At 33.0% G+C, this 12298-nt stretch overlaps 1 protein-coding gene across 1 annotated transcript; it reads left to right on the top strand.

The window, feature by feature from the left end:
- The first annotated feature begins 9 nt into the window (after positions 1–9).
- Positions 10–1589, top strand: LOC134712812 (beclin-1-like). The gene has a single exon (XM_063574719.1). It carries the CDS (start codon positions 80–82, stop codon positions 1394–1396), a length of 1317 nt encoding a protein of 438 aa, XP_063430789.1. The 5' UTR covers positions 10–79; the 3' UTR covers positions 1397–1589.
- Positions 1590–12298: the final 10709 nt, after the last annotated feature.

The following is a 12298-nucleotide window of genomic DNA, read 5'->3' as shown; positions in this document are numbered from 1 at the left end:
TCATATGATTACCGGAAGTAATTTTTGACAAGCAGTCGACAAGCAATTTTGACAGACTTTTATTCCTCCCATCATCTAAATGGATGCAAATGGCAGTTCTACTCAAGTAAGCTTTGTTTGTCAAAGATGCCGACAGCCTCTGAAGCTTGATTATTCGTTTAACACTCTTGACCCACAGCTTATCCAAGAGTTGACCACCCCCTTAGTTCATAAGCAAGATGCTGATGAAACCATAAACATCTTCAAAGACACACAGCATGAGAATGAGAAAGAGACTGAAGCAATATCAAGAAGAACAATTTCACCAAATTTTCCTGTCTATGATGAAGAAGACACTGATTTTTTACTGCTTGGAGAGACTGGACCAGAATCACTTGGTGTTTTGGGACACAAAATTAAAGTTTCTAGCATACTTTTTGACATTATGTCTGGCCAATCTGAGGTTGATCATCCTCTCTGTGAAGAATGTACAGACACACTATTAGACCAGCTTGATCATCAACTTAAAATTACTGAAGATGAATGCAAAGATTACAAGGATTTCTTAGAAAATTTGAATACTAAACAAGAAAATATTGATGACAATGCTCTTGACGATGAATTGAAACAACTTAAATCTGAAGAAGAAGCACTAAGACAGCAGCTTGAAGATGTTGAAATAGAAAGAATTAAAATTACTGAAAAGATCGAAGATGAGAAGAAAGTTTCAAAAACATTGGACGACGAAGAAGAAAAGTATTGGAAAGAGTACAATGAATATAAACGTCAAGTTCTTTCTTTAGAAGATGAACACAGAAGTGTAGATAATCAATTGAAATATGCACAAATGCAGCTAGATAGACTGAAGAAAACAAATGTCTTCAATGCAACGTTTCATATATGGCATAGTGGACATTTTGGAACAATTAACAATTTTAGACTGGGAAGGCTTCCTAGTGTACCTGTTGAATGGCATGAAATTAATGCAGCTTGGGGACAGACTGTCCTACTCTTACATTCCTTGGCAAAGAAGATGAACCTGACATTTCAAAGATACAGATTAGTTCCATATGGAAATCATTCATACATAGAATCCTTGACTGACAAATCTAAAGAATTGCCTTTGTACGGATCAGGAGGATTTAGATTCTTCTGGGACTCAAAGTTTGATCAAGCAATGGTTGCTTTTCTTGATTGTCTTCAGCAGTTTAAAGAAGAGGTAGAAAAGGGAGATACAGGATTTTGTCTTCCTTATAGAATGGAAAAAGGAAAAATAGAAGACAATAGCACAGGAACATCCTATTCAATTAAAATACAGTTTAATTCGGAAGAGCAATGGACAAAAGCCTTAAAATTTATGTTGACTAATTTAAAGTGGGGGTTGGCATGGGTTTCATCACAGTTTGCTAGCAAGTGAAAAAATGTTGTTATAATATATTAATTGAAGTAAAAAAACAAATCATATTTGAAGTGCATGTTATTTTATTATGTTTGTTAAATGTATATCTTCAGTTTGTGCTAATGTACATGTAGCTTACCCTGGCTATAAAAGGTGGGACCCAAATCATGCTTAACTTTTTATAAAACACAAATTAAAGACGAAAAAGGAGATTAATTTTTAGCTTTGCTGGAATAATTATGAACTTTTGCCATCACTTTGCATCCCTCCATCTGCTGTCCCTAAAAATCTTCTCTGACAATGCTCAATGATTTGGAACCCAATGTTTGTGTGTCAATTACTATATATATACCATGGTTCTTACGAGTTAACATATTAAAATAAAAGAATCCGAATGAAAACAAATGCAGATCTTGACCTTTGAGTACATTTTTCAGTTTCCTAAATATTTTAGAGGCGGATACCTTTAAAAAAAAAGATGGAGCTTCAGTCATGGAATAACATGAAAATGAATATGTTGTACCATAGCTAAGCTCCGCCTTCTTTCCATTGGATTCTAGTTGAGTTGTATATTTAATTAGCAAAGTATGGTACAACATCAATTTGCATATAATATACCATGGTTTTCCCTCACCACACTTTTTAAGTAAATTATTTCATTTAAATATCAAAGGAAAAAATCCAATTTATGTTACAACTACAAATGTGCAATGTACTAGTCTAGTTTTGTGATTGTCATCCAGGTTGATCAACCAACATTGCTATAGTGTATGAAAATAGACCGTGGGAGTCAAACTACAGATTTGGCTTATATTCTTAAATTACAAATGTATAGCAACTAGACAAAAAATTTCATGGTAACAATGGTCATTACCATAAGTTCTATCTACCCTTGTATTGCCCCTGAAATGTTAATAATTTATTTTTTCGCATTTTTTATACGACCGCAAATTTTGAAAAAATTTTCGTCGTATATTGCTATCACGTTGGCGTCGTCGTCCGAATACTTTTAGTTTTCGCACTCTAACTTTAGTAAAAGTGAATATAAACCTATAAAATTTTATCACAAGGTTTATGACCACAAAAGGAAGGTTGGTATTGATTTTGGGAGTTTTGGTCCCAACATTTTAGGAATTAGGGGCCAAAAAGGGCCCAAATAAGCATTTTCTTGGTTTTCGCACTATAACTTTAGTTTAAGTTAATAGAAATCTATGAAATTTTGACACAAGGTTTATGACCACAAAAGAAAGGTTGGGATTGATTTTGGGAGTTTTGGTTTCAACAGTGTAGGAATTAGGGGCCAAAAAAGGGCCCAAATAAGCATTATTCTTGGTTTTCGCACAATTACTTTAGTTTAAGTAAATAGAAAATAATGAAATTTAAACACAATGTTTATGACCACAAAAGGAAGGTTGGTATTGATTTTGGGAGTTTAGGTCCCAACAGTTTAGGAATTAGGGGCCAAAAAGGGACCCAAATAAACATTTTCTTGGTTTTCGCACCATAACTTTAGTATAAGTAAATAGAAATCTATGAAATTTAAACACAAGGTTTATGACCATAAAAGGAAGGCTGGTTATGATTTTGGGAGTTTTGGTCCCAACAGTTTAGGAATAAGGGGCCCAAAAGGTCCAAAATTAAACTTTGTTTGATTTCATCAAAATTGAATAATTGGGGTTCTTTGATATGCCGAAGTTAACTGTGTATGTAGATTTTTAACTTTTGGTCCCGTTTTCAAATTGGTCTACATTAAGGTTCAAAGGGTCCAAAATTAAACTTCGTTTCATTTTGACAAAAAATTAATCGGTTGGGTTCTTTGATATGCTGAATCTAAAAATGTACTTAGATTCTTGATTATCGGCCCAGTTTTCAAGTTGGTCCAAATCGGGGTCCAAAATTAAACTTTGTTTGATTTCATCAAAAATTGAATAAATGGGGTTCTTTGATATGCCAAATCTAACTGTGTATGTAGATTCCTCATTTTTGGTCTTGTTTTCAAATTGGTCTACATTAAAGTCCAAAGGGTCCAAAATTAAACTTAGTTTGATTTTAACAAAAATTGAAATCTTGGGGTTCTTTGATATGCTGAATCCAAACATGTACTTAGATTTTTGATTATGGGCCCAGTTTTCAAGTTGGTCCAAATCAGGATCTAAAATTATTATATTAAGTTTTGTGCAATAGCAAGTCTTTTCAATTGCACAGTATTGCACAATGGCAAGAAATATCTTATTGCAAAATATTGTGAAATAGCAATTTTGTTTTTAATTAGAGTTATCTTTCTTTGTCCAGAATAGTAAGCAAGAAATATCTAATTGTAAGAATTTTTTTTATTTGGAGTTATCTTTCTTTGTCCAGAATCAACTAAAATCTTTGTTATATATACAATATACAATGTATATTCACTTTTTACTACCAACTGATAAATTAAAATAATCTTTACCATTCAGTGATAACAAGCAGTTTTTTTACATCTTAATATTTTATGATGTATTTAAATGAGTAGTAATTGTTGCAAACTCCATTAGAAATTTTAATTGAGATTAGTTTTGGAATAAGGGAAAGGGGGATGTGATTAAAAAAAAATGGGTTCAATTTTCTCATTTGAAATTTCATAAATAAAAAGAAAATTTCTTCAAACATTTTTTTGAGAGGAATAATATTCAACAGCATAGTGAATTGCTCTAAGAGAAAACAAAAATTTTAATTTCATTAGAACACATTCATTCTGTGTCAGAAACCTATGCTGTGTCAACTATTTAATCACAATCCAAATTTAGAGCTGAATCCAGCTTGAATGTTATGTCCATACTTGCCCCAACCGTTCAGGGTTCAACCTCTGCGGTCGTATAAAGCTACGCCCTGTGGAGCATCTGGTTTGCTATTATTTTCAAAACCATAGGAGCTAGGTTAACAGTGTGTTTTTCAAAATGTTCAGCATGAAAAGATGTACCTACATGAAAATTGGAGAAAAGTCTATCTTCTTATGTTGAGTTACTGCTCCTGAAGTAAATCTTTTTTTTACAATTTTCAGTAATATAGGCTGTCATTTCAAAAATTATATTACAAAAGGAATCAGTTGTACAAAAAATCTGTGGCCCTGTTTTAGAGTTTGTCTTTGACCTCATTTTCAAGGTTCATTGCTCAGTTTTTTAAGTTTTTGTGTTTTGGTCTGTTTTTCTTAAACTATAAGAAATAGGTCAACTATATTTGTTGTATGGCAGAATTGTTAGCTGTACATGTCTGCCTGGCATTGTTCATCTGACTTTGACCTCATTTTCATGGTTCATTGGTCAATTTTTAGCTTTCTGGGTTAATGTACAGTTTATTTGACAGTTGTAATAAAGCTTTATATCTAGGACTCAAGATAATATCAATGATTAGTGAAGAAGGTGAGACATTTCGCATGTGCACTCTTGTTGTGTTTACTATAACTATAAAAAAGATGAAGGTATGATTGTCAGTTAGTCAACTATCCACAAGACTAAAAAGTAAATGACAAAAATGTGAACAATTACAGAACAACACTTCAACAAGGTGCAACACCAGTACTGTACATTACAAGGAAAGCTATAAAAGACCAAAGTGTGAAACTATTCAAAAGAGAAAACCAACAGGTAGGTTAATACTACAATGAATGAAAAACAAATATGGCAGACAGCAACCAACCACTGAATTATTGATCTGAAAAGGGATATAAAGAATGGGATTGGGTTTATGAGTTCTCAGCCCTTCCCTAACCTAGGATAGTTGTGTTAAAAACACACAAGAACACATTGTAAAATTCACTTGAAAAATGTTTTAAAACAAACAGAAAACTAAGGGAGCTACCATTTGATTTTTAAGGGAATGGGGGTGGGTAATGAAATTTGAAAAAGGTAGGACAGGAGTTTTGAGTAAAATAAAGGCATGATGACAATTTATGTAAAATAAGTCGGGGTACACTAACAAAATTGGTGGTCATGTTATAGTTAACTTACATGAGTTTGTTTGTTTCTCATATACCGTAAGCAGTTGGTCAACTTTATGAGGTGTGTGGAATGATCATAAAATAACATGTCAATTTGGCCGGTATCATCTTACCTTGGCCTCTGTTTTCGTTGGTCAATGATAAGTTTTTGATTTTGGTCTGTTTTTAATACTTTAAGCAATAAATCACCTATATTTGGTGTATTGAATGATTGTACATTGTCATCTGTCCTTGACCTCATTTTCAAGGTCATCGGAAAATGTTTAAAGTTCTACTTGTCTTCTTCTAAAATACTTTAAGCAAAAGATGAACATTTTTTGTGTGTGTATAAAATGGTAGTCAGGTGTACATCTCGGTTCTACTGAATTAATCTGACCTTGACCTCATTTACCAAAGATAAGTTTGACTGGTTAATCCCGTCTCTTAGATACTACGATCGATAGGTCAACTATATTTTGTGAACGAATTTCATGCTGGACCGACATGTACACTTGCAATCATTGTTTGCCATATACTCCATGTAAGAGTCAGTACATGTCTGTCTAGCATGTATCATGATATCTTTACCTCATTTTCATGGTTCTCTGGTCAATATTAATTTTTCCAGGCGAAGTTTGTTTCTTAGATTCAATAACACTTTACCTCATTTGAAATGTTTTATGCTTTGGTATGTTTCTTTGATACTAAGAGCAATATGTAGTATTAGTACTAGTAAATGGAGTGATTGTAAGGTGCGCATGTCTGTTTGACAGGTTTGATAAGACCTTGACCTCATTGCTATCATGGTTGCAGTAAACCAGACTAGACATTTCAGTTAATGAACCCTCGTTTACTTGGGTTCCGTTTGTGTTGCTTTTGATTTAGATTTTTGTGGGAAGAAGCTTTATTTTTCCGAGTATAACTTCAAGGACTGTATACTCTTACACAGCAGCTGCACATCAGAGGGATGATAAGTCCAATCCTTTGTTAATATTTTTTAGAAAGTACTTATATGCATTATAATAAATACAACTTAATGCCGACAACCTGCAGCTAAAGTTAAAAACATTTCTCGTTTGATATTGGCAGAAATTTACCCGGATTTACTTGTGAACTAGTTCAATGCAATTCATCATATTCCATTCTATTTCACCTGCAAAATGATAGTTTTTTTTGTTTGTTTGATATGTATTGGAAAATTTACCAGTTAATCGATAGATAGAATTTAAGGAAATAATATTTCAAATTTCTATTTTATTTTGACACATCATTTTTATCTGTTCTGTACATGTATGACATGTATGGAGCTGAAAATTAAGAAATAAAATTAGAAAGGCTATAAAAAATAAAATATGATACAATATTAATAGACAGTCACAGCAATTGTCATTCTTTTTTAAATTTTGATAGTTCAGTTTCACACAGGAAACTATAAACTATAAAAGAATACACACCAGATGATACCATTTGGCGTTATTTGATATAGTTATTTCCCCCTTTTTGGACGATTAGGTTCCTCTGGCTACCTTTTAAATTATGTACCTTATAAATCCTTGGCTTTCAAATATTCGTCTTTGAACGTCCTGATGAAGGTCAAACCAGAAAAGCGCTTCGGACGCAAGACATTTATATCGTGATGTTTTCATTTTTTATGGTGGGAATAGTTGATGACAATTGACGGTTCTATTTCTTCTTTAAGTTTCTAGCGATCCTTCAATTATTGAAGACTATCCGCCATGATTTGATAGGGTCACGGAGATTCGCTTTTCAAAAGACATTTTACCGAGACTGTTCGTTTAAAGTCATCTTTTACAATTCAAATAAAACCGTAGCCTTCCAAAAGAAACAATTAATAAGAAATAACTTTTGACGGTTAGTCCATAGAAGATATCTTACCGTCATTTATGATGGCGGTGTGCACTCTTTCTTGCATTCCTTCTTACATCTGTCTTCGCATCTGTTCATATTTCCACCAGGACATACTTTATGGCAGACATCACGACATACGGTTTTACAGCCCTCAAGTCTCCATGTTCCTACTCCTAAAAACGAGCTGTCAGCTGTTCCAATTATTACAATGGAAATCAGCAGCAAAACTAGAAGTCTGGAATTCATTTTCTAACAAACAAAAACATAATAATAGTCAGTTACGTCAAAACTGTCCACTTACTATTTCAAAGAACCTTTAAATGATGACTACTATTATGTTGGTATACTGAGGAAGAAGTTATCCCTATGTTAATATAAAAAAAAAAGAAAATGTGGTGTGATTGCCAATGAGACAACTATCAACAAGAGACCAAAATGACACAGAAATTAATGTTAAAACAACTATAGGTCACCGTAAGATTTCTAAAAGATCATTTGCACGATACGTATACCAGCGCTTTGTTAAGGTAACCGACCTTTTCGCTAAATAGCTGGCCATGTTTTTACAAATTCCGATTTTTTGTTCTGCAAATGAATCACATTAATTTCGGATGTTTTCTCATAGAAGAGGGTGCGAAAGATACCAGAGGGACAGTCAAAATCATAGATCGAAAATATACTGACAACGCCATGATATAGCTAACAAAGAAAAAGACGAACAGACAAATAATAGTTCATAAGACACAACATAGAAAACTAGACTTAGCAACACGAACCCTACCAAAACTGCGCGCATGGGGGTGATCTCAGGTGATCCGGAAGGGTGAACAGATCCTGCTCCACCGTGGTGTGACACCCGTCATGTTGCTCATTTTATTACAGGCCCGGTAAATAGTATAGTTTGGTAAGTCACATTCGTGAGAAGGGGAAATTGTAATTACAACATAAGGAACATATCCGATATCATCTGTGAAACGGTAATTCCATATTTATATATATATAGCGGTCAACCAACTGGTGATGGCGTCCGAAAAATTTACGAAGGGATGATTTCAACTTCACCATTTGGAAATGTTTAATAGCATCATTGTGAGCAGCAACCCTCTATCAAGGAAATCATGCTAGGACATACAAGCCCGGGAATATCGTATCAATTGAGAAATATATACTCCGCATGCAGGCGCTGCTAGAATGTTGCTAATAAAATGGAAAGTTCACAAGTGGGAAGCTGAAATCCTCTCTTTTGTCGTAAAGTTTTGTTTTCAACCGACCCTCATTGTCAATTTCATAGATTATTTTTGCCTTTTAATTCAGTGAGCTCTTTTGTAAATTGGGTTTTACTCATTGTTGCCTTTGAGGCCATATGGTGACTTATAGTTGCTACCATCTACGTCATTAGGTCCTTGGGGGTAAAGTTATCTTGTCGGCCATCATACCACATCTTTTTCTTTCTTATTAAGGTGACTTATTTTTTGTAAGAAAAAAACAATTGACATTGAAACAGAACAATTAAAAAAAAACCATGTAGTTTATTCGAAGGTGGAATATAATTACTTGTAGGCCTATATTGTAAGTATTTCTTTTAAAATCTATCTTTTTCATTGAAGTTAAATTATATTTACCTTGTGATATTTGTACAGCTTTTGTTCTCAACTATAATTAGTTAAATGGAAATTATACATGTAAGTTTCAAAATGTCACAGAATAAATATCGGATTTCCTTAATCAATACGAACCCATTAAAAATATATTTGATACTATACAAACATGTTTAGTAGATCAGAAGTTTCTTGGAACGGCTTTTTGTTGCTTGATTCGAGTTGTTTCTTTATTACGCATATACTCATGTAGCTGTTTAACAACAAAAAACTTGACTTTACAGCATTCCATCAAGTACGTACGAGAAAAAATGTACTCTAGCAATGAACATTTCTGTAAAACTTGAGACCAATTTTGGTCTCTAGTGGACAGTTGTCTCATTGGCAATCATACCACATCTTCTTTTTTTATATCAATGTTACCATAAGATTTTTCTGGTTTAGACCATGTTTATTCATATGAGGTAACGACTCAATGTAATTGTGTACAATATCTGTATCGACATAATTTCTGTCAATATAGGCACTTCTCTAATGAAGTTGAATATGGTATCCTTCACCACGCTATACGTTTGTTGGAAGCTTTTACCTACCAGACAGGTTAATGTATCTTTTGACTATCGTGTACCGTATAAAAGTAAGACGGCTCTATCTTCCAAACAACACTGGTATTAAAGAGATAATCGTAACTGCAATTACGATTATCCCAATATGGCGACGGCAGATATAATAGGTAAAATCTTTGGAGTCATTTTTCTCAAATGTAGCATGTTTTTGTCAATAGTTACTCAGCTGCAAGGTTTTTCTATACCATTACATCATATTTGAATCGTAACGGTGCACTAGAATCGTATAAGCGCTTTGAAAATTGCCGTTGAAAATTTCGGGACGATAATCGTAACTCGGAAAAAAGAGAATCGTAATAATAGTGAAAAGGCTCAATCTTCCAAACAAGGTAATTTCTCTGTTAGCTATCGTGTACCATAATAGTGAAAAGGCTTTATCTACCAAACAAGGTAATTTCTCTGTTGGCTATCGTGTACCATAATAGTGAAAAGGTTTATTCCCGATTGTCCCACTTTTTAAAATTTTAGAGTTCTGATTGTCCCACATGAAAAGTTCTGATTGTCCCACATTATTTTATGTATTAAAATGTTCTTAGATAAACAAGGTAACTGTTGTTTGTTTTGCTAAATAAACAAGAATTAATTATTGCATATTTAATATTAATTTTATAAAAGTATAAATAAAATGTTTTTTATACACTTTTGATTAAAAAAATATAGTATTTCTGATTTATGAAATAGATCTTTTAAGGTCTTGAATTAAATTTGCTTTGGTACAAGCTTCAAGTTATGGGAATTCGTGGCCAATTTTTAAATGCAATAAAATCATTATATGAAGATGTTCAGTGCACGGTTCGAGTGAATAATATGCTAACACCGTGGTTTGATGTGTCATCTGGAGTTAAACAGGGATGTATTCTCTCGCCTACATTATTCTCTGTATATATAAATGACTTAGCCGACCGTATCAATAGTCTTGATTGTGGAGTGTCTTTAAGTGAAAGAACATTAAGCATTTTGCTTTATGCTGATGACATTGCATTAATCGCACCGGACGAACAAAGTTTACAGCGCATGCTCAATGTCCTGACAGACTGGTGCTCATCTTGGAAGTTGTCTATAAACCCAGAAAAGACTAAAGTTGTTCACTTCAGACCGCAATCGTTTAACATTTCAGACTTTAATTTTGCATGTAGTAATTGTGATTTAACAATAACGGATTCTTATAAATACCTTGGGATCTGGCTTGACGAACACCTTACATTTACAAAAAACACCAAGGAACTAGCAAAATCAGCAAGCCGAGCTTTGGGGGCTGTTTTTGGACGTTTTATTTCATCTGGTGGTATGTCATATAAAGTTTATACAAAGTTGTACAACTCAATGGTGGAGCCGATCTTAATGTACGGAAGTGGAATTTGGGGAACCAAATCGTTTAGCGTAATTAACTCTGTGCAAAATAAAGCCTGTAAGTACTTTTTATCAGTTGGTAGAAATACGTCCAATATTTCTACTATGGGCGACTTAGGATGGACATCATGTTTGAATAAACAGCGCGTTTCATGCGTTCGGCTTCTGTGTAAACTAACACGAATGGATCAAAGTAGAACTGTATATGATATTTGGAGTTGGACATCACGTCGACGAAAAGGTTGGAATACCGAGGTGAACAAGATGGTGAACTTATTGGAAATTAGGAACATTGTTAGTGATGTATCATTAAGTACAAAAGTAGTCATGAAAAAAGTCACTGAACAAGTTAATATCTTAAATAATACAGAATGGCAGAGAGAACTATTTAACGATCGCGGAAAAGACAATGGAAATAAACTTAGAACATATAGGCAATACAAAAGCAACTGTTCCGTGGAACCGTATGTGTTAAAAATAATTCCACGGTCGCACCGACGTGTAATGGCCCTGTTTCGTGCAGGCTCGCTCCCGTTAGCCATCGAGACTGGAAGATACACCAAGCCGCCAATACCTGTTGATGACCGTTTATGTGTTTATTGCTCTGACAATAGTGTTGAAACTGAGAAACATTTTTTATTGAACTGCTGTCTATATAATGACTTAAGATTTGACCTTTACTCAGAATGTTCACAACATATTAATAGTTTTGAAAATTTGAATGACGATTTAAAATTTATACAAATCATGAATTGCTCCGAGATTCAGCCATTTTTATGTAAAAGTATTCATAAGTTTTTTATGCGACGTAAATTATTTACATAATTTTTAACTATTTTCATGCTACAGAAATTTTTTACCTAAATTTTTAACCGTAGAGAATTATTTTAACTCATTGAGTTTACTTAAATTATGCATATCAGTTGATTTTTTCCCCCTCGCAATATCTTAATGTAAATATTTTCACATTTATATGTGTGAAGTTTTAGATGTATGTAAAGTAAATATTTTTTACGAAACATTTTTAAATATTTTTTCTTAAGTTTTATTCATCATGTTGAAAATACTTTAAATCATAGTTATTATTTTTAAAAATATAGTATTTCAAGGTATCGTTGGATTTTTTAGAAAATGTATATATATTTTGTGCAATGTGTCTCATAAGCCAAATGATATGGCTGGGTATTGATTGTTCTATGTACGTTTTAATATTGTTGTATAATATGTATGTCAATCAATATGTGACACAATAATAAAATAAATTATTATTTTTATTATTTTTATTATTAAAACTTTTTTTCTGAACCTGATTTTTGGGTTTATATATGACTCTAGAAAAATAATTTGTGACGAAAATCATATGGTGGTGCATTTATTTTTGCTACAGCCATTTGAAAGTACCCAATTCTGATGATTTTCTCAGTTTTCATCAAATGTTATCCATTTTTGGGCTATTATCATGAAAAAAATCACAGTTTCACAATTAAACTTTTTTTTTCATACTTTCAATAAAGATAGAGTGGATCAA

This window comes from Mytilus trossulus, chromosome 3 (genome assembly GCF_036588685.1).
Source record: "Mytilus trossulus isolate FHL-02 chromosome 3, PNRI_Mtr1.1.1.hap1, whole genome shotgun sequence".
In the NCBI taxonomy this organism is placed as follows: Eukaryota; Metazoa; Mollusca; class Bivalvia; order Mytilida; family Mytilidae; genus Mytilus; species Mytilus trossulus.
Note: the sequence above shows the minus strand (reverse complement) of the source record. Positions and strands in the feature narration are given on the sequence as shown.